The sequence below is a fragment of the Saccopteryx bilineata genome, chromosome 1 (assembly GCF_036850765.1).
Source record: "Saccopteryx bilineata isolate mSacBil1 chromosome 1, mSacBil1_pri_phased_curated, whole genome shotgun sequence".
Classification (NCBI taxonomy): Eukaryota; Metazoa; Chordata; class Mammalia; order Chiroptera; family Emballonuridae; genus Saccopteryx; species Saccopteryx bilineata.
In genome coordinates this window covers 81,879,556-81,901,239 of record NC_089490.1, presented here as the reverse complement: position 1 = coordinate 81,901,239, position 21,684 = coordinate 81,879,556, and the positions used below count along the sequence as shown (strand labels likewise).

At 54.8% G+C, this 21,684-nt stretch overlaps 2 protein-coding genes across 10 annotated transcripts in view; one reads left to right on the top strand and one right to left on the bottom strand.

Moving 5' to 3' along the window:
• The first annotated feature begins 178 nt into the window (after positions 1-178).
• On the top strand, positions 179-20,892 carry TRMU (tRNA mitochondrial 2-thiouridylase). 6 transcript variants are annotated; one of them, XM_066255163.1, is made up of 11 exons: positions 179-305; positions 2,629-2,794; positions 4,160-4,266; positions 6,527-6,649; positions 10,058-10,230; positions 11,658-11,711; positions 11,803-11,869; positions 13,080-13,180; positions 14,523-14,667; positions 14,959-15,041; positions 18,240-20,892. In XM_066255163.1, the coding sequence occupies exons 1-11, from the start codon at positions 224-226 to the stop codon at positions 18,309-18,311; spliced, it is 1,173 nt and encodes a 390-aa protein (XP_066111260.1). In that variant the 5' UTR covers positions 179-223; the 3' UTR covers positions 18,312-20,892. The 6 variants fall into 6 exon arrangements, with proteins under 6 accessions (XP_066111260.1, XP_066111246.1, XP_066111282.1 ...); XM_066255149.1 differs by lacking the exon at positions 18,240-20,892 and adding an exon at positions 15,517-15,918; XM_066255171.1 differs by lacking the exons at positions 179-305; positions 18,240-20,892 and adding exons at positions 329-532; positions 15,517-15,918.
• CELSR1 (cadherin EGF LAG seven-pass G-type receptor 1) overlaps positions 20,876-21,684 on the bottom strand; it is a 138,318-nt gene continuing 137,509 nt past the window's right edge. For 3 of the 4 annotated variants that reach the window (XM_066255128.1, XM_066255115.1, XM_066255123.1), the window contains exon 35: positions 20,876-21,626. In XM_066255128.1, the coding sequence (XP_066111225.1) occupies positions 21,602-21,626 (25 nt within the window). In that variant the 3' untranslated portion in view covers positions 20,876-21,601. The remainder of the gene's footprint in view (positions 21,627-21,684) is intronic. The other variant, XM_066255134.1, reaches the window with a different exon arrangement.

Below are 21,684 nucleotides of genomic sequence, written 5' to 3'. Positions count from 1 at the left end.
CCCGTGTGGCTCACTCACAGGACCTAACCCCCCAAGTCAGTACTGTCAGCAGTGCCCAAAAGCGGGAAGTGGGCTTGGCCGAAGGACGTACCGACTGGCGGAACGCGACATGCCAACCACATGTTTCCGCCCGCGCCCGGTCCCCGGCGCGCCGCGGCGAGGGCGGGACTTCCGGCAGGGCGCGGAAGCGGCAGCAGCATTTAGCAAAGTTGGTGTCGCGCGGATGCTGGCGGCGCGGCACGTCGTGTGCGCCCTGTCCGGCGGTGTGGACAGTGCGGTGGCCGCGCTGTTGCTAAGACGCAGAGGTGAGGCGACGCCGCCTCAGGAATCCCCGTCCGCCTGGGGTCGGGAGCGTGGCCGCCGCGGCCCCCACTACCCACAGCAAGTTAGGCCGCCACCCTGGGACCCACGCCGCGGGCGGTGACTCTCTGACCTTGGGGTCGCGCGCGCGCGCGTGCGTGTCCCCTTGGACCCCGGAATACCTCACGCAGCCGAGCGAGGAGCCTACCTCCGCGGGCAGAGTGGCCGCCCGGTGCAGGCTTCTTGTCCTTTGGACGGTGTGCGATGGAGCACCCACCGACGGGCCGATTGTTTATTATTAAATGTCGTTTGTGTTCGCCGCCCGGCGGATGACAGCCTTCAGAACAGCAAGCACCAGCGTCAGGGGGCAGAGCTAAGGGTCCCTTGCGTCCGCATTCTCCGTGCGGGAGCTGCTCACCGCGGGGAGGTGGTCACCGGGGCGGAGCCTGCGCCATCAGCTGCCCTGGGTGCTAGGCTCTTGGAAGGCAAGGCGAATACAGGGTTCCCGACCTCGGGCAGGTCATCCGTGAAATGAGACAAGGCCGGCTGCACAGGGTTCCTGCAAGGATGGAGTGACATGATGCACATGAAGGGTCTACCCCGGTGTCCAGCCCGTAGTAGGCACTCAGAGAACATTCTCATGAAACAACCATAGCAGTTATGAGACCTATAATGACTTTAAAGTGCTAAGTGAAATTATAGGCAAACTCAGCATTTAGAAATGCAGAAAGGGAATGAAAGCACCACAGAGATGGTAATGTTTGGGCTTCACTGAGCCAAGAATTGCAGGCCAGAGCTGAGGAAAGTGCTCTGGCCACAGCTGAACACAGGCACCGGCATGAGCAGGTTGTGTGTGTGGAGGGGGGGGGGGGCAAAGTAGAGTGGAAGATGATGGGGTAGAGGAGCAGGCTGAGCCCTGTTTATGGAGGGTGTTCTATTAGGGGTTTTAGATTATGTCCAGTAGACAATACAGAGCCCTTGGGGTTTCCTGATAAGGGATATGACATGCTTTGGGAGATGTGGAAGATGGCCACTGGGAGACCAGATACATTATTTTACTCTTCAGGAAGATAAGTTCTTCCCATCCCAGGACCCAAATGGTACAACTTCATTCATATCCAGCCTTCCTTGGGGAAGCTGATGGCAGCAGCAAAGGAAAAGCGTATCCCTCTCACCTTGGCATTGAGGACTTTCCCAGTCTTGTGGGAGGGGCTTGTCCCATCATGTGCCCCTGTAAAGTTAAGGATAGGCAAGGCCCTAAGGTCCCATCCTAGAGCGCCTGACCTGTGCCCATGGAAGTGTATCATGTCTCCATGAGAAAGATGATCGTGCAGATGAGGCTACTGAAGAGTGGACTTTAAATTGTATGTGGGGTTGTTAATTCATTCTATAAGCAATTGAAACTCATGTTTTGTGCTGGGCACTGCTAGGAGCTGGGGACATGGGGTTGTGTAAGACACAGCCCCTATCCTTTGTAGGGAGCACACGAGCACTGCTAGAACCCCAGATGGAGTCAGATGCTTGGGAAGCAGAGGGAGGAGAGCTTGATTACCTGCTGGGATGAGATGGTCTTGCAAAGGTGGCCTTTCAGTTTTGGCAAAACTTTGTCATCGAATAGCTGTTTCTACTGTGTTAAACCTGTTACATTAGATGCTCTGTCTTCTTGAGCCTACTCGAAAGAAACTGATTTCCTATATAGGTAGGTGCCCGTGGGGTTCACTAAGATGTTGCGAGGCTAACATTAGACTTTCCAACGTTGGTTGGGTAGTTTGTCACAAAAAAGGGGGGGGAGGAAGTAGATCATAAAATATATAGGTAGTGCAGCCCTATCATAAAACAGCCAAAATTTTCATTGTCTTGATATCTGAGGACTTTAGAATCTAAATCAGTTAGATGGTAATTGGAAATAAGTTTTGAAATGTGTTCACTCTTCTGATAACTAAGAAGTGGTTTTTATTTGCTTCGAAAAATCATGTGGGATTTCTGCTCATCACTCATTAGCACGTTTGCTCACCCTTGCTACGTGCCAGGCTCTGTGCCCACATGGGGTGGGGCCATGAAGGTAGGGCAGAATCTTGGAGACACAGGCAGATGATTTGGCCTAAAGTGCTGCAGGAAAGGAGGGGAGGGAGCATCTACATCCTCCAGGGGACACCTGGGGTTGCATGCACTGGGGTGTGAATCAGCTTTGAAGGCCAAGCGGGGACTGCCAGGTATGGCAGGGCCCAGGCACAGCAGAGCCCAGGCATGGGAACTCAGAAACTGCGGCCCTTAACCTAAGACATACTTCCTGTACTCCCCTTCAGCTGTCCTTCCTCCCTTTCCCAGGTTACCAAGTGACAGGGGTGTTTATGAAGAACTGGGATTCGCTGGATGAACATGGAGTTTGCACTGCTGATAGAGACTGTGAAGATGCCTATAGAGTTTGCCAAGTCTTGGACATCCCCTTCCACCAGGTGTCCTATGTAAAGGAGTACTGGAATGACGTGTTCAGGTGAGCGTAGGGCCCCGATGCAGAGGCTCCCCGGTGCGCCATAGTCAGCCAGCCTGGTGGGCAGCCAGTGCTCTTGGACAGCGATGCCAAAGACCTCAGCTGCCCTTGGGGGCTCTGTTGGAGGATAGGCCTGTGTCCCACAGCACCCCTATCTCTTGTTCCTGTTATTACCACCTGTCAGAAGTCTCTTTAATTTCTCCTGCTGCTAAATCAGTATGGGGAGCTAAAGCTGCAGTCTCCCCTGGAAGGTACCTCCAGCTGAGTGTCCATGCCCATGCAGGCCAGTGATAAGTGGGTTCTGAGAGCAAGGGTTAGTCATCCACTCTCCTGAGCCATTTGAAAACAAGAAAACACACACACACACACACACACACACACCCTTTAAAAATCTAATATCCTAATAATTAAGTGCTTATTCTATAGGCACTGTGCTACATTTACGAACAAAAAGATGTATAGCCCTGGCCAGTTGGCTCAGTAGAAGAGCATCAACCTAGTGTGTGGATGTCCTGGGTTCAAGTCCCGATCAGGGCACACAGGAGAAGAGACCCTCTGCTTCTCCACCCCTCCACCTCCTCCTCTCTCTCTCTCTTTCTTTTTTCCCTTCCACAGCCATGGCTCAGTTGGTTCGAGTGCATCAGCCCCAGGCACTGAGGATGGTTCTGTGGAGCCTCTGCCTCAGGTGCTAAAAATAGCTAAGTTGCAAGCATGGCCCCAGATAGGCAGAGCATCGGGCCCAGCTGGGGACTGCTGGTGGATCCCAGTCAGGGTGGGAGTCTGTCTCTCTATTTCCCTTCCTCTCACTAGGAAATGAAGAAAAAAAAAGATCCTATATACCAGAAATACACCTAATTTTAAACTGCTGAAGCAGTCATCCAAACCCTCCTGAAGTGCATACCCTCAGGAATAATCTTGCTCAGTCTGCCTGCTCCCATGTCCAGCCAGCCTGTGAGGCACAAACCCACCTAGTCAGGGTGCCTCATGCATTGCGAGCACCAGGTGGAGTATGTGTGTTCACATTTGAAAAGGGATCTGGGTTCCCAGGCTGGGACTGTGGCCTGGCTGGTGGCCGGCCCACACGGAAACTCTGCTCTGACTCACCAGGACCCCTGTAGGAGAAGAGTCAGGGAAGCAGGTGACTGAGCACTCATGCTCCCACACTCCTGTGAGCCTGCTAAACCATGTCAACAGGTAGGAATGCCTTCTTGCCATCCAGGTGTGCTAGTTAGCATAGGTGCAGGTGGACAAGTACAGCAGGCTTTAAACCAGTGTTGGTAAAGATACTGGACATGGCTTGAATTGGCTCACCTGACGTGCTGCTGAGGATGTGCACAGTCAGGAGTGAACGTGTTTTTTTCATTCCAGTGATTTTCTAAGCGAGTATGAGAAAGGAAGGACTCCCAACCCCGACATCATCTGCAACAAGCACATCAAATTCAGCTGTTTTCTTCATTACGCTGTGGATAATCTTGGTAAGTCGGATTATCTTCATTTGGTTTTTAAAAAGGCATAAGATTTTCAGAGTTGGTCAGCAGCCAAAATCTTGTGAACAACTTCATCTTTCAGAAGGAAAGAAAGCAGTGAGAACGGTAATCTGGTATTTCCCCAAATAAGAACTTTCTGGTGATGCACATATGGTGGATCATGGTGGAGGGGGGGAGGAGGCCTCTTCACTGTGGGCTGCACCAGCACAAGAGGACGGGCACGGTCCGTTTCAGGAGGCTCCATCTCACAGAGTCCTGAGGGAAGGTGTGTTGGGTCACTGGCCAGGGTTCACAGGGGGCCCCCAGCCCTGCCTGCAGATTCAGCCTTGCTCAGAGCCGCTGTGTTCCAGACATGGCTATAGCTAGCAGACATGTCAGGGGCCCTAGTCCAGGGCTGGAGAAACTCGGCGGGCAGTGCCTTGACAGGCATCCTTTCTGCTGGTCCTACTGAGACCCCTGCTCTGCTTCCTAAGGTGGATTTCTGTTTTTTCCTGAGAACAGGCCTGGGTCAGTACCTGATTCCAGGTCTTGGGTCTCTATTCTGTTGCTCTGGTTTGAATCCATGTCTTAGTGACCTGTTCTTAGAGCCCTGCTGCCCATGGACAGCTTGCCTGCCGATTGCGTCCCTGAGTGTCTACTTTCTTGTTCCTGCCTGTCTGTGGGGACCGCTGTTCTTCATGGTGGTCCTTCCCAATGCTGACTTGCTGTGTGACTCTTCTCGGTGCCTTTGCTGTGCCTGAGTGAGCTCCAGGCCCTACTGTCTCCCGCTGTTGGGGTCACCATGGAGAACTCCCCAAGTTGCGGGTGCTGGCCATTCAGTTTGTTCTGTCCTATTGCAGCTCAGCCTGCCGTGCCTGCACGTGGCAGTGACCGAGTGGTGTCACAGGACTGTCGGCACCTCCATCCTGTTAGCACTTTGGTGACTGAGACGGAACAAAGTGGGCTTACAGATCTGATGTGGAGGTGATCAGCAGCAGAGAAGACGACAAAAGTTGGTTCACAGAGTTAGTGAGAAAATGCCCACAAAGCAGGGAGTGGAAACTCTAACAAATTTGAGTGTTGGACCAGCTTCAAAGACATGACACAGAGTACAGATAAGCGCTGCCTAGGCTCATCACCGACTGGTGATGTTCCTAGTGCAAGGCTAGGGGGAGATCTGGGCTATTAGCTGCCCGGAGCTGACCACGTGCCCAAGTCTGCTCCCAGTCTGTCGTTGGAGCCCGCTCAGCCTGAGCTGCCCTGTGGTCACAGAAGGTCTGAGTAAGGGTCTGCTGAGGTCTGCCCTGGCTTGGCCACATCTAGTGGGCCACAGTCGTTCCTGTTTATTCAGGAAAAGGATTGACAGGTACAGGGGGTGTGATTTGAGTTTGATTTGATTATGTCTGGAAATGTGCCACCTGATGAACTGTGGGACTACTCTGGGTCATCATAGCGCTGCTCAGGCATGTGGCAGCAGAGGGCAGGTCTGCCGAGTAAGGAGAGAGGCTCCACCCGGGAGGTTCCGGCAGCTGTGCTGGAGGGAGTGCTTGGGGCTCCGGCTCCTGGGCAGAGAGCCCCGGGGTGGCCGTCTGCCGGGGAAGCTTTGGAAGGACTCTCTGCAGTGAACATTTCCGAGTTTGGACTTGGCGAGAACAGGGCAGCACGGACTGGACACACACGAGAGCTGGACCTGAAGTCTCAGCTCCTCACGGGGCCCAGTACCGTCCACCGTGCATGTGGTTGTTCTTTAAGGAAAGAGTCATGGGACTTTGCTTTCTCTGTGAGAAGTCAATCGGGATGCAGTAGTGTGTTCCTAAATGTCCCTTTTCAGGTAGTTCATCTGCAGCGGCTAACTCTTCTGTGTCTTGTTCTACACAGAGCTACTTGGGTTGGGTCAGTGCTGAGTCTGTTTCACTGCATCTTGCGAGAGAAAAGCCTCTTACAGAACTGTCTGACATTTTCACACAGCAAGGAGGTTATGTGTGTCTGGGAGGTCCTTGTACGTTTTGTGTAACGTGGAAAGAAGAAATTGAACATGCTGGGTGATCGTTCACTGTGATAATAATTGTACAGGGGCGGGCAAAAGCAGGCTCGCAGTTCTGGTATGCGAAAGAGTGCATTCTTCCTTCGGGTCCCAGGCTTTGAGCGCGGCGGACCTTCCAGGGCAGCCTGTGGCGTCTGGGCTTCTGTGAGCTCCCTTGGCTGGTGCTGGCAGAGGCCAACGAATGCAAGTCGAAAATCCAATCCTTGTGTTTTTAAAACCACACAGGAGCAGATGCAGTTGCCACAGGTCACTATGCACGGACATCCCTGGAGGATGAGGAAGTCTTTCAGCAGAAGCACATTAAGAGGCCAGAAGGGCTTTTCAGAAATCGATTTGAAGTCAGAAATCGTAAGTGAAAGTGCCCAAGTCAGAGCTTAATTATTTGTGACCGAGCGAACTATTTTGAAGGATGACAGTGGGTCATTGTGTGAGCATACCCGCCAGACCTCTGTGTGTTCCAGCCCAGCTGTTTGTTTTGGTTTTCTCTGAAGCATTGGTTACCAGGGGCCTGGGACTGGGCATCAGAAATCCTGGTTGGGGCCAAGCAAAGTTGGTGGGACACTGAATTGTAATTTACAGCTTAGCTCTAGACACTGTGTGTAGGTGATTTGTAGGCTCCCCTAATACTTGAGGAAATATTTGACAATAGTACTTGGGGTGCTACAGGCCCTGCTGCTTACCATCAAGTTCTCACGGGTTTGAGACCAGGTGCATGTTAGTGTGGCCTGGCCCTCTCAGCACAGCCCGATGGCTGGGCCTGGAACTGTGTCTGCTGATCAGTTCATCAGTGTTAAAGGGGCAGTTTCACTTTCCTAGCAGACATAAATGCCAAACCATGGGCTGGGGGGCTTCTGGCTTGTTTTGCTGCACTTTTTTCTCCCCGAGATTCTATTCTGACTCATCTCTGACTTGCAGTGTGACCTGAGAAAGTCTCCATCTTCTCTGAGCCTCTCAATCTGTTGAACTTTGTGGGCCGAGGAGAACTTGCATCATGTTTAAGTGAAAGACAGATGGGCTCAGAGCCATGTTTCTGCGAGGAACTTCTGGTGTTGTAGGGTCATGGAGGGGTTAGCACGTCGCCATGTGGCCAACCTGCCCTGCAGCGCCCACTTCCTGCCCTGGGGCTTTACATACACATGCTTCTCTTCCTCCTCTGAGCAACGTCAGGAGTGGGCCATCGTCCCACTTCACAGATGAGGAAACTGAGGCTTGGAGGAAGTCAGTTGACCTGAGTGCCTCTGGTGGGAGAGCTGAATCCAGCCCATCAGTCCAGCCCCATAATCTGTGCTGTCTGCTATGCTAGAAAAGCCTGCTGAGTTCTGTCCTCTCTGTCACCACCCCAGTTTGCAGGCTGTAGCCGTCACACGGGCACGCACTTTGTCATGGGAGTCCTGAGTGACGGCAGTTGCTTGGCTACCCTCTCTTTCCCTCCCTTGCTCACATCAGAGGGTGCATGCTGCTGCCCGCAGGGCCCCAGGCCTGCAAGGGCTGTGTTTGCCTGTAGGGCCTCTGCGGTCCTGGCATGGAGAGAGGCCAGGCCCCAGGTCCTCTCCAGGTGCTGCTTTCCACACCCTGGGCACCACCCACCCAGGAAACCACGTCAGGAGCCTGTGGAGCTGAGGGATTTGTTCCCATACTGAGGAGACATGCCTGGTCACCTCCTAGGAAACGCTTTGTCCCACAGAGCCATCTGGACCTGCTCGCTAGGCTGCGGGCCTCTCTGCCTATAGCACGCAACTTTGGCTGAGTTAGTTTTATGTGGTTGTTTTAATAACACTACAGTGTCTTTGCAGTGTGTTTTAGGTACACTAAAGCTTTTTATTCTATTGTAACTTAGGTGCCCTGGAGAGCTGAGTAGGGCCTCATGGCCTGGGCCCTTGGGGACAGTGCACAGGGGGTGGCAGAGAGCTCGGCCCCTGGGTTAGCTGGCCCCAGCGTGGACTCTTGGGTTGTGGACTGGGACCTGGAAGATCGCCTTACCTGCACAGGTGGCAGGGGCGCCATGACACCTGAGGAGCTAAGTGTGGGAGCAGCGCTCCTGGCACAGGCAGGCCTCACTGAGTGCTACTTCCTTTCCGCGGCTTAGGGTCACCAGCTTTCTTCTTCATTCTTCTTTCTAAAATTTTATTTACTGGTTTTAGCGAGAGAGGAAGGAAGAAAGAGAGATACAGAGAAAGGGACCTGTTCCTGTATGTGCCCTGACCAGGGATTAAACCAGCAACCTCTGCATTTTGGGATGATGCTCTTACTAAATCAAGCCATCTGGCAAGGGCAGCTTTTCTTCTTAAAAGTAATAAATTTTGAGTTTTTTCTTTATATTTAAGTGAGAGGAGGGGAGACAGAGAGATTCCCGCATGTACCCCTACCGGGACCTACCAGGCAACCCCTATCTGGGTCGGATGCTTCAATCAACTGAGCCATCCTCTTTGCCTGGGGCTGATGCTTGAACCAGTCGAGCCACTAACTGCAGGAGAGAAAGAGAGAGAGAGAAGTGGGAGAGAGAGGGGAGAGAAGCAGATGGTCACTTCTCCTGTGTGCCCTGACCAGGGTTCAAACCTGGGATGTCCACATGCTGGGCCAATCAATGCTCTTTCCACTGAGCAAACCAGCCAGCGCCAGTTTGTTTTAAAATAATTCGGAACTACAAGAAAATATAACTTGCTGTCAGTGTTCTGAGGCTTTTAGATGCACTGTTTGACTGAATTGAATTTAGAAACATTTGGCAAATGATTCTGCCTGATGACTGGCTGATTGAACTCTGTTTCCCATTTTCAGCTGGTTTTGCTCTTATGCATAAAACGTCACGGACTAGATGTTCAGGTGACTGGGCTCAGTTCTCAGCTCTGCTGCTCTCTGTCTGCACCACTGGGCTGCTCACTTGGTTATCTGAACTTCAGTTTCCTTGTCTGTAAAATGGGGACCATTCTACCCACACAGCTAACATGAGAATCAGATACAGGGTCACTGGTGGAAAACATTAACTGCACAGAGAACATGTCACCTGCATGTCATGTGTTGAGCCTCTTAGCGTAGGTATGAGAAATGGTGAAAGAAGACACAATACTGATGGTATGTTCAGTTATTCCATTGGCCACCATGGAAGTTCTGTCACCTGCCAGGCAGGACCCGTCTGGCCCAGAGGGGGAGCCAGGCCCTCTTCTCTGAACCAATGTCAGGGGGCCGGGTAAGTCACACCTATGCACTGTTGCTTAAAGTGAGCCACGTCCTTCATCATAAAATAGAGATGATTAGGGAAACTGTAGAGGAGCATCAGACCAAGAAAGAGGGAGCATTAAAGGTAGAGTGCTGCTGGGGGCGGTCTTTCCCGGCACCCGCGGCAGGAGCCCTGGAACAGCAGGGGCCTTGCGCACCTGTGACTGTCCAGAGAGCACTCCAGTGAGGTCTCTAAGTTGTTAACTTGTCCAGTTTTCCTACATTGGCTGAATTTATTTAAAATTTTATTTTTCATGGGATGTTTCATCTTTAAAGATATTACCATCTAAAGTACGAACTGGAATAAATTTCTCGATCATGTAAAATCTACCATCCTGTATTTCTTTAATAGTTGCTAAATCAGGAGTGAGACTTCTACTTGCACTAACTGTGGCGGTTCTCTTTTCCAGCCGTCTGCTGCTGAGTGTGAGCTCTGTTTCTCCAGTCCAGGGCTGCCTGCCTCAGTCAGCGTAAGGACATTATTAAGACCAAAGCGTGATTGATTTTATTCTTGCAACATCTTTTGTTCTTTACTCTTGGCAGCGGTAAAGCTCCTCCAAGCAGCTGACAGCTTTAAAGACCAGACCTTCTTTCTCAGCCAGGTTTCCCAGGAGGCCCTGAGGAGAACCCTCTTCCCTTTGGGGGGATTAACGAAAGATTTTGTAAAGAAAATAGCTGCTGAGAATAGACTTCATCATGTGCTTCAGAAAAAGGAGGTAGGCCTGGGGGACGTGCTCTGTCCGCAGAGCCTCGGCACAGGGTGCCACAGGGCCTCGGGAAAAGCGCAGATGCGGATGCTCCCTCCTGCCCTGCTTGGCCCTCTGTACAGCTCCCTTCCCGGTGCCCTGTGCGGGCAGCTCTTCCAGTGGCCTTGGAGCTCCTGGTGCTCTTGGCCCAGCTGCTGGGACAGGGTGCCCCCAGGACAGCATGGGGCTGTCAAGATGGGCACTGAGAGCCAGCGAGGGGAGCTGCTACCCTGCACACAGACCCGCTGGGTTCAGCCCTCATCCAGCATGTGCTTATCAAGTGCCTGCTGGGAGCTGGTTGCTGTGCCGCTGGCCTCGGGGTGCAGCGAGCCGCACACGGACTGGGCCTGCCTCTGCAGAGGGCATGGTCCAAGTGGGCGACACGCCGTGACCTGAGAGAAGCCTGTGAGAGGAAAAGCGGTGGGCTCCAATGTGGACTTTGGAGTAGACACACCAAGAAAGGCCTCTGAGCAAATAACATGTGCCTAAGGCCCAGCGGAAGAGGAGGCTTTAGTGTCATGTGGATAGCTGAGGCAGACGTCTAGAATGTGTGGGGAGCATGTGCGAGGCCCTGAGGCCAGGAAACCTGGTGCGCTGGTGGGCTAGGGAGAACCAGCGTGCAGGGCTTGGAGCTCAGGGTGGGATGGGCCAGGCTGGCTCAGCCGGCCCAGTGTGGTCAGTCAGCTCTGGCCGTTTCGGGCTGAGGTAGCTTTAGCTAGAGTTGCCACTCATCTCTGTTTCTGAGGACTCCCCGGCTGTGCCCTTTGTTAGCAAGTCATTGTTCTCTCTGTCCAGTCCCCCACCCATCTCTCTACCTGTTCAGTTTCTAAGGATGACTCTGGTAGAAGCCGAGGGAGCCACTCCTAGGACCCACTTCTAGTGACACAAACCAAAGGATGAGTGACAAAGCCGTGTGCTGAGAGGCGCTGAGGAGAGCTTGTTCTGGCCCAGTGTTCTCATGCTGGACCATGTCACCATGAGGACGGCCTCTCCCTGGACTCCCATGGGAGATCCAGCTGCTGGCCCGGCTGTTCTGCCTCCCTTCCCTGCTGGGGTCCCTGCCCCTGGAGACTCGGGGGCAGGGGCCTGAAGGCTTGAGTAGCTTTAGTGTTTTCCCTTCAGCTAGGCTGTCAGTGACGCAGGGCCGGGCTCTGCTGGGCGGGGGAGTGGTGTGCTTGCTTAGCTGGCGAGGCCCAGCCCTGGAGACCGGCAGCCTGAGCGGCTGTGTTCTGTAAGCCCCTTCCGTTCTGTCTGGACTGCACTGTGTCTGAGTGTGGGCGGAGGGGCCAGCCCTGGGCCGTGGGGTGAGGCTCCAGGCAGGGGGAGGTGGCGGAGGCCCGTTCAAGGTGACCCTCCTCCCTGCCCTTCATCTCACGGTCGGCCTTCCTTCATTTCAGAGCATGGGCATCTGTTTCGTTGGTAAAAGGAACTTTGAGAAGTTCATCCTCCAGGTGAGTGTTGTCTGATGTGAAGGGATGGAGCCATGCTCTCCCTGGGCCTGGGCCTGGGCCCGGCACTAACGCAGCAGAGTCTGTTTTCCAGTATTTACAGCCGCAGCCTGGCAAGTTCATTTCCATAGAAGACAACAAAGTTCTGGGGACACACAAAGGTGAGACCAGCCTCTGGCTGCTTTCGTTGTAAACTTCTGGAGCCGGAGGATGTGGCAGCTCTGGGAAGCATGCCGCCATCCATGTCAGCCGAGAGTCAGAGCCGACTGTGGGAGGTGTGGACAGCGAGGGCCACAGCAGCAGCTGTGATGTGGGAGCTTTGCCTCTCAAAACATGGCCATCTTTTCAGCACTGCAGCTAATAAAGAAAGATGTCCTCTGATTCAAAGACTTCACTTTCTGAGTTATGGTAAAGTCCCTCTAAGCAGGATTGTGTGCGCTGTGTAGAGAACGCTAGACTGCAGGGAGGAGGGGCGCATCGTTCTGTCACAGTGTGAGGGGAGGTGTGGGGTGTGTGGTGTGCGGCGGTGCTGCTTGCTCACTGGCAGACGTGGGGCGGGGCACCGTGAGTGCACTGAACTAGCGTGGGAGGACAGGGACGGGGTGAGGCAGGTGCAGAGGTTCATGGCCCAGTGGGAGGGTGGAGGCTGGGTTGGTGAGTGGTGGGGCTGTGTCCTTGAGGCCTGATGACCAGATAAGCCTTGACCTACGTGCGTCTGACTGGCTGGAAGGACCGGGGCTGCTGCTCAGACGTGGAGTCTCACAAATGGATTGTTCTTTGGCAATCCCCAGCCTTGGTTTGGGCAGGCTGCTGCCCCTGGGGAGCAGGACATAGGTGTCACAGCTCCTGGAGAGCCAAGCGTCTCTGAAACAGGAGGAGGTGACAGCCTTGCTGGGGACAGAGCTGCCGGTGCTCCAGCCCATTGCGGCTCTGAGGCTGCTGGAGTGGCGCCCGTGGTTCCCGCAGTCATCTGCTGGCACACCTGGTTCCTGGTGGGGGGACTAGCCATCTGGTCTTGTGATGTTTGTGGTGGAGGGTGCACAGAAATTGGGGCAGCCCTGATGTACATGGGTGGGGGACACTCCTCTGAAACCTACAGCTGCATCGGAAGCTCAGCAAGAAGGGGCTCACGGCTTCCAGCAGGGCACTCAGCCCACCTTCTGAGTGGCCCCTGCTCCTGCTGTGTCAGGTGATCCCACAGTTGCTCCTTGTGGGCCATGCAATGTGCAAGGTACCCAGGCCCAGATGAAGGATGGACACAGGTAGCTGGAGGACCCTAGCCTCTCCGAGTGCCCCACTTGGCCCGCCATCACTGGGGTGTGGTATTTGAGATGGGACTTGTACCCACCTCACTGAGAACTGTTTCCATAGGTTGGTTCCTGTACACGTTAGGCCAGAGAGCCAAGATAGGTGGCTTGCGCGAGCCCTGGTATGTGGTGGAGAAGGACGGCACCAAGGGTGACGTGTTTGTGGTGAGTGGGTTGTCTGTAGATGGGTGACAAGGTCCGTGTGGCAAAGCCATAGTGTGATGAGACCACACAGGGCTGTGCGATCGTCCTGCGAGCACAATGTGGACAGTGTCCTGGCCTCTCCTGTGCCCTCCTGGGACTGGCCTAGTTGCCAGAAGGTTTGTTTAAAGTACCTAGTAGCTCTTACCATATGTTGGTCACTCTGTTATTCGTCACATTCACCGTGTAAATAGATGCTGTTGCTCTTAGTTTACGGGAGGACGAGACTCAGAGATGAGTTAGTGCAAAGGTCCTGTGGAGAGGAGGTAGCTTCAGCATCTAGGATAGCCAGGCATATCAATCGCAACAGTCACCGCTGCACGGGGCAGTGGACGGCAGTCAGCTACAGACAGGCCCTGAGCCACTGTGCCATTCCCCCACCTTGAAGCTGGGCTTCACAAAGGGGCAAGTTTGATTTCCACACACACCTGGGACATTTGGCAATGTCTGAGGACATTTTTTATTGTCATAACATGGGGGGAAGTGGGAATAGGTGCTACTGGTGTCTAGTGGGTGGAGGGCAGGGAGCCCGTGCCCCATAACAGCTGCTTGAACCCCACACCTCAGTGGTGCCAAGGTTCAGGAGCCCTGGATCCTTCCCTGGGCTCTGGGGCTGGAAGACTGGTGTCAGCTTATGCTCTGTCAGAGGCTGGGGGACTTAGGCACAGGCCGGGGGACCAGCAGCCCTAGCCTGCCAGTTCTGGGACATCCCCTTCCAAGAAGAGCTGTGGGTGTAAAAACCTAGACAGTCATTCCTGTCACGTGTGAATTAAAGTGGTTTTATTGTAAAATTCAGGAGGGCGCAGGATAAACACAGAAAGGTCACTGACATTTGTTCCTGTGTGGGTCTCCCTGCCTACTTAGTGCCCTAGGTCATGCCTCAGGGGGAGGCTTGCTAGATACTAGGAAGCCTGGGGTGTTGGAGGGTCAGGAATAGGTCCTCAGAAGCAGACCACCTCAGCCGCCATCATGTCTCCCCAGACACGAGGGTTGGGATCCCTGCAGTGGCCTCTGCGAGATGAGGCAAGTCCAAGGCCCTGGCACTGGCCCCAGGCAGGTGGTGGTGAGGCTGAGTGAGGCTTGAACTTGGAAGAGTGCCAAGTAAGGTCATGGGTTCCCCTCACAGGCCCCTCCACTTGCTAAGTGTGATTGTGGCGTGTGCTTTAGATTCCCCTCTGCGGAGCAGGAATGAGAAGGCTCCTGGATCGTGAATTTCCAGTTATCAGTGCGTGTTTGCTGTTAGGATTGTGCAAGGGCGCTCTGCTGTGGGTTCCAGCCATCACGACCTTCACATTTCACTCTGCAGGCACCCCAGACGGACCACCCGGCTCTGTACAGGGACCTGCTGAGGACCAACCGCGTGCACTGGATCGCGGAGGAGCCGCCCTCCGCTCTGGTCCGGGACAAGATGATGGAGTGCCACTTCCGGTTCCGCCACCAGATGGCGCTAGGTGATCGAGTGGGTGGGATTCACCAGGAGAGGCCTGATTTAGAATGGCCTCAGTTAAGGGTTAGACCTGGGGTAGCAGAGACCCCCATTGCTTGGGTTATATAACACTTTCAAACCCCCTTTCCCTCGTGGGAGACAGGTCTGGGAGGCCAGGGCTTCACCTCAGCCTTCTTGTTCCGGAATGCAGGGAGGGTCCTGGGAAGTTAGTGCTGTGCTGAGGGTCCAGGTGGTAGCCCGGGGCAGACTACACAGGCCAGGCCAGTGCCCCTTCAAGGCCCTCTCTTCCACCCAGTGCCCTGCGTGCTGACCCTCAACCAAGATGGCACCGTGTGGGTGACGGCTGTGAAGGCTGTGCGGGCCCTCACCCCAGGACAGGTGAGTGGGCACCCAGCCGGCACTGTGCTCCAGAGGGAGGTGCAGACGCCCATCTGGAAGGCCATGTGTGGTCAGGCCCAGCCTGGCCCGGCCCTGGTGTGGAGACAGGCTCTAGCATGAGCTTAGCTGCCCTAGGTGGCACCTGTGCAGGTGAGCAGGCTGGTGGCCAGCGGGCTTCCTGCTGGAAGGATGATGTCACACTTCCCACCAGAGCACCTGATCACAGGCCGAGGGCAGAGGGGGTGTGGGTGCTCAGGTCACAGTGCCAGTGAAGGTGAGGGGGTCAGGGGGAGCCATGGCTGGCCCTTCCTGAGCCCTGGGCCCGGGGGCAGGGACAGTTCAGGGAGAGGCAGGGCATTGTCCTTCCCCCTCTCCCCAGCCCCAGCCCGGCAGCCTGAGGTCCAGGCTCCGGCTGCCCTGAGGGCACCCCTGATGCCAGGACCCACGGGGTGACAAGGGCCTCTCTCCTCTCCAGTTCGCAGTGTTCTACAAAGGGGAGGAATGCCTGGGCAGTGGGAAGATCCTGCGCTTGGGGCCATCTGCCTACACACTCCAGAAGGGCAGGAGCAAGTCTAGAGTGGCTACTGAGGGCTCGGGCGGCGACGGCCCAGGCTCGGCTCCCGTTCCCTGAGCGCCCAGAAGCAGCCATGGTGGGGTGAAGCGGGGCAGGGCAGCCAGGGGCTTGGCTGCTGCTGGAACCACGGGGAGCCGGGCGGATCTGCTTCCCCTAGAAGGGGCCAGAAAGACTTGCTGACCAGCGGGTCTGCCCCAGGTGCCCCTTTTTCACATCCCAGGGAAGGTTTCCTCCTGGGAACACAGGGAGGGGACCTGTGGAGGGGGCTGCAGGAACAGTGTTGAATAAAAGTTCTGTCCACCACACGGGTTCTGGCAGCAGCTTCTATGGGTGCAGCACAGAAGGGAGGGGCAGGGAGGCCAGGACCTCACGTGGGACTTGCCTCAGGTCAGCCAGGAAGACCACCATAAACCTGGGGTAAGGGGTGTGTGTGGTATCGGGCCCCATGACCCTACCACTGGCTTAGTGTGACCTTGTGTTAGGGCGATAGGGCATGGTATAGGGAAGCTTTGAGACCAGACCACTGAGTGGGCCTGTCAGCTTGGTGCCAGCCTACACACCAGAGGATGGACAGAAGCCGCCTCACCCCAGCGGTGCCCACTTCACAGTAGGGGCCAGTGAGGGGCCGGACACTCGGCTTGGACCCTGCCCCATGAAGTGGGCAAAGCGTGCAGGGAGAAGACCTGACCCATCCCACTGCCAAGAGCCCCCGTATTGGCTAGGGCTTGTGACAGGGCAGAGCAGTCAGAAAGCTGCAGCTGATTGAGGGGCAGGGACAGTGCTCAGAGAGAAGCATCTGCTCCATGCCATTCTGAGAGGAAGCTGAAGGCCCTCCAGCTAAGGACACCCCCAGCCCTCCCGTTCCCCAGGCTCATTGTACCCGAGGCTGCCCCCAGTGGGGTCTCCCCGAGGGTGGGCAATGGACCGGAGCAGCCTGCTGTGTGGCTTCTGAGACCATCCCTGTGTTCCACAAGAAGAAATGGGCCCGAGAGGCAGAGGACAGGGCTCAGGCCTAGGCAGCTGCCCCAGCCCTGATGGCCTGCTTGCTCCAGCCGGGCTGGACCAGGGAGGCCCTGCTCTGCCCTGGCTACGAGGCAGACCACAGCTGGGCATCCACTTTCCACAGTATGCTGGGCAGTGCAGATTGGACAGACCAGTTGCGGCCCCTGGTCCCTGGGGACCCTCAGTCCAGCATGGAGGCCAGGGCTGAAACGTTGCCTTTGTTCCACCAGCCCAAAGGGCAGCACGGAGCCTCCCTGGGCTCAGGTTTCTCCCGACTCACTGCCCTGGAAACGGAGCTCTGAGCTGTGGTCCCCATCTGGAGAGCCTCCATAGTGCCCACCCTGCTCTGAGCAAGGCTGGCTTTCAGAGTGGCAGCGAGGGATGGCTGCCAGGCAAGGGTGGCCAAGAGGAGGTTGCCCTTGCGGCCTGTGGACAGTTCTGCCTCCTGCCAGTCCCATGCCACGCCTCCTGCCTGTCAGGTCGGCCAGTGCAGGGAGGTAGAAGGAGTTGCCCAGGCCTCATTCGTGGTTGGTGCCCCTGGCAGCCTCTCAGCCAGCAGTGTTTCCTGCTCCTCGCTGGGTATCGCTTGCCTCACCCATACCCCCAAGGCACCAAGGCATATGGCCTAGCGGCTGCTATCCACCAGGGGTCACCACTAGGCTGGCATCTGCCCTGGCTGGTCCAAGTACCTGGGCGGCTGCAGACTCCAGGGCTGCTTGCCCATGTGAGCTACAGAAGACTGGGCAGGAGAGGGGCTGGGACTGAAGGTGAGACTGTGCTCCTCCCACACTCTTTCCCAGCGGGCACCCCAGCTGCCATTACTTCCCACACCTATTGAAAGGGAAGGAAAAGGGGAAACATCCTCTTCTGCCGGAGTCCAAGTCCCAGGAAACCTCCCCAGGTGTCTTAATAACCCTCATCTGCAGGGAGGGGAGCCTGGGGCAGGGCCACAGTCGGACCAGGGGGGCAGCCGGCAAGGGAGGCAGGAGAATCTCCCACCTGCACCCTTCAAGGTGACTGGGCAGTGCTCAGGCAGCAGCTGCTGTCCACCAGGTGGCGCCATTGGGACAAGATCGTCGCTGGGACTGGCATCTGCCCTGCCCAGCCCAAGCACCTGAGGGCTTGTAGATTCCAGTGCTGTTCGCCCACGTGACCTTCGGAAACCTGGTCCGTGGGGAGGGGATCCTGGGGTAAGGCCACAGGTGGGACCAGAGAGGCAGCAGGCTCCCCCACACCTGTGACAAGGAGGTGGCAGGCTCTCCTGCAGCTGGGATGGGGAGGTTTCGTCATTTTTGTGGTCTGGACTAAGCTCAGCAACATGTCTGTGTTCAGACAGCATTTCGGAGGATTTTTGTCTTTGTCTTGGCCCTCTTGTGACCAGAGCGGCCTGTCTGAGGCTGGTGTGTGTGATGATGTCTATGGGAGGTCACAGGCCCAGCAGATGCCCCAGGCCTGACCCCCTCTGTGAGGGGCTCTCTCAGGTACTTCCGTGTTTTCCCAGAAAGCATGGCTTTGGGGCTGAGAAGTGAACATAAGCAGGCAGACGAGGAGGAAGTAAAACTTAAGGACCCTGGGGGTGGGCAGTGAAGTGTTCATGGGTGGTTTTCCTTTTTTCCTCCCAGATTTGCCTCAAGGGTGGCCCCAATCTCTGGATCTGCGCAGCCACCATCGGGGGCTGGAAAAAGACCCTGTAGGCCAAAGACCTGAGGGATCCCTTTTATTTCCCCTTGTTCTCATTAACTTGCCCCCTCAGCTGGGTAGATGTGGGAGACAGTGCCAATGGCTACGACTCTGGGCCCCATCTTTCTGGACAGAGACCAAGAATAGAAGAGGGGCCCCAGGAGTGAGATCATGTGTTGCAAATCCCAGAGAGGAGAGCGCTGGACTTGTGGCCCCTCATTTTCCGTATACACTGACACAGGAGCTGGCTCAGCCTTGACCTGGGGGCATAAGGAGCAGGCCCAAAACAACCTATCAAAGGCTTTGAGAACAGAACTATGACATGAACTACCACCCACGTCCCAGACTGAGTGGCAGTTACGCTGGTTAGACCCTAGGCAGCATAGCAGAGGCCTTGAACCCTGAAGCTGACAACGGAACCACTGCTCACACAAGCTGAGACAGAACTTGGGGTCCGAACCCAATTGGTTGCTTGCCTGCTGAAACAAGCAAAAGAAAAGAAAAAAAAGACACCTGCCAGAGGATTTTAGCAGGACAAAATGCCAGTTAAGGATTCACTCTGAAATCGATCAGCACACAAAGACCCAGGAAAAGGCCCAGAGAACTGATGACAGATTTCAGCCCCAGGATGAACCAGATGCTTAGATGATCAGAGCAGCTGTTGTAACCACACTCCAAGGAAGGAGAGGTGAGCGGTCTAGAAAGGCACAAACTAGGAGCTCTCAGCAGAGACATGACCGTTGTACAAGGAACCAGATGGAGATCTCAGAGCACTTAAAATGACAATATCTGAAATAAAATTCCCTGGGCGGACTCCACAGAAAGGAGATGACAGAGGAAAAGTTGGTGAGCTTGTAGATTGATGGCTAGAAATGATCAGATCTGAAGAACAGGGAAAAAAGAGTGAGAACGGAGGAGCAGAGACTCGGCCAGGGGGACAATCTCAGAGGTCCCGGAAGGACAGGGGAAAAGAGATTGGTGCAGAGAAAAAAACCTCAAATACAATGCTGGCTAAAAATCTCCCCAATTGGGTGAAAGACATAAATCTAAAGTTCTCAGGAAACCCCCTGAAGGAGAATAAACCCAGTTCCCACCCAGTTCCTGTTGCCTGAGGCTTGGGGGCTGTCACCAGCACCTGCAGTCTCTTCCACAGCTACCCTCGGAAAGGGGCAGGGGGAAGGGGGGAAAAGCCAGCACAGCAGAAGTACAAATTCGAAAATCTTAATTTATTGTAGACTCTCTTTTCATTTGTGTTGTAATTCCAGTGTTCTGAACATTAATAAATATACATTTGTTTAAAAAAAAAAAGCCTCCAGTGTCTGTCATAAAATCTGAAGTCACAAAAATAAGTTTACATCTTTCCTGTCTTTATAAAACCAACAACTGTTTTTTGGTAACAGTTCTGATCAAATTAAAAAAACTACATGTCAAGGGCACTACCCAGTCGCAGGAGGGTAAGCCATGACATACGAACACAGCGTTCGAAGACTCAAAAATAGGAAAACCTGTGTTTTTTTTTCTTCTTTACTTAGAAAATGTCCCATCGGTGGTAAATGCCGAAGGAACTATCATTTTGTATCTCTGAAAGGCCGCTCACCTGTTAAGGCACATACATAATTCATTGGGGCACGAGGACTCGGGGATCTCATTTCACTGCTGTGTTCTGTGGTCCTAAACCGGCCTCAGACGCACACACCCTCGCACTCAGTCAGTGTGACGACGCTCACATTTTCATCCGTCACAGAGGATGGAAATCTTTGTACTTTACTTGATTTCCATCCCAGCATACAGTTTCTCATATTTGGAAGCAGCTGTGCTGACAATTTATTTGGGCACCTGATTTGAAGAACAAAGAAAATACTGAAATAGGACGTGTCTGAATAATTCTGGGCCTCATTCCACAGCCCCTTGGGCCACGCTGTGCCAAATGCCCACAATGGGACAGGCACAGCCAGTCCTTGGTATGGGTTTCCAAAGAAAAAACAGCTTGGTAACCACTGAAAGGATGGCTGTGGCTTTGTCCCTTTGCACAATTGGCCATCTGAAGCAAAATGAAGTAATTGGACAGACTCTTGGGAGGGGTGGGACCCCAGCCTGCCCGGAGCAAGTCGGAGTCTATAAGAGCTAGAAAATTGGCAGGAAGGAATGCGACATCCTGGAAGACCTCAGACCTCCATCTGAATTGGGGAACATGTGGACACTTTAAGATGCCACAGAGACCAGGCAGAGGGACAATAGAATTTCCCACCTGCAGCACCAGGCCCCTGGGAAGGGAGCCAAGGAGGCCCTGTAGGGCTTAGAGTGGGGCCCAGCGAGGGGACACACCAGGGAAGGACCAGTGTGAAAATCACCATCGTGTGATACCTGCATTCTGCACTGACCTCAGCAGGGCTCCTAGAGTCCTGCCCAGGCCAAGATTGCCCCGGCTGGGAGCCACAACTGTTGAGGCAGGTGGGAGCTGAGGGCCAACTTCTCAGACACAGGCGTGCCGTGAATTCGGGCTGTACGTGTCACGCCTGAAGCACCTTGCTCAGTGGCACAAGCAGCAGAGGAACCTCAGTTCCAACCTCTCTCCCAACATACCCCTGCCTTTCATTTGTTGGGACACCAGCTGCATCGATGGACACCAAGTTCAAGTACAACTCTGCACTGTTCCTTACATAGAAAATAGAGGTGGTTCCAGAGATCTCCCAGTATCGACAGTCAGTACAAATACAAAATACAGGTTTTCACCTTCTCACAGTTCCATACAAATAATGTGAAAATATCTACACCTGTTCCACAAACGGACGTCATCTACTTTAAGACAAAGGGCACCTCTGCACAAGGCTGTCCAGGCTGCTGTCCAGGGCTTGGACTGTAGGGAGATGCCCCCATGGACGGCTGGACCATGGTCCTTGGTTTGTGCCTGGCATCCCCCAAACATTGGCAAGCCTGGCCTGGAAGTTCCTCTCACATAAGGCCAGCCCTGTGCTGGGCCCTCTCCTGGGGAGGCCAGCGCTCACTATGGCTCCATCTGCAGTCTGAGGAAACAGCTGTGCTGGCCCAGGAGTCCACGCCTTCTCGTGCCTGTGACCTTTGGCACTTGTCACGGGGTCGGATGGGCCCCGAGCCCCCAGGCTGCCCAGGGCTCCAGGTCTGGACTGTTGGTCACACCAGTCATGGGGCTGCCACTTCAGCACCCCCCAGGGCCTGCTTCATTCCATGGGCAGGGGCCCCTCGGGCTCCAAGGCCCAAGGGCGCCAGGACACGGCACAGAAGCCTGGGTGGAGGTGATGGGCTGGTCTCACAGTTTCCTGATGGTTCAAATTGAAGTTTCGTTACTGCCTCTGCGCGTGGGAAGAAGCCATCGGGGGGCGGGGGGTCAGCGAGGATGGCAAGCCAAGA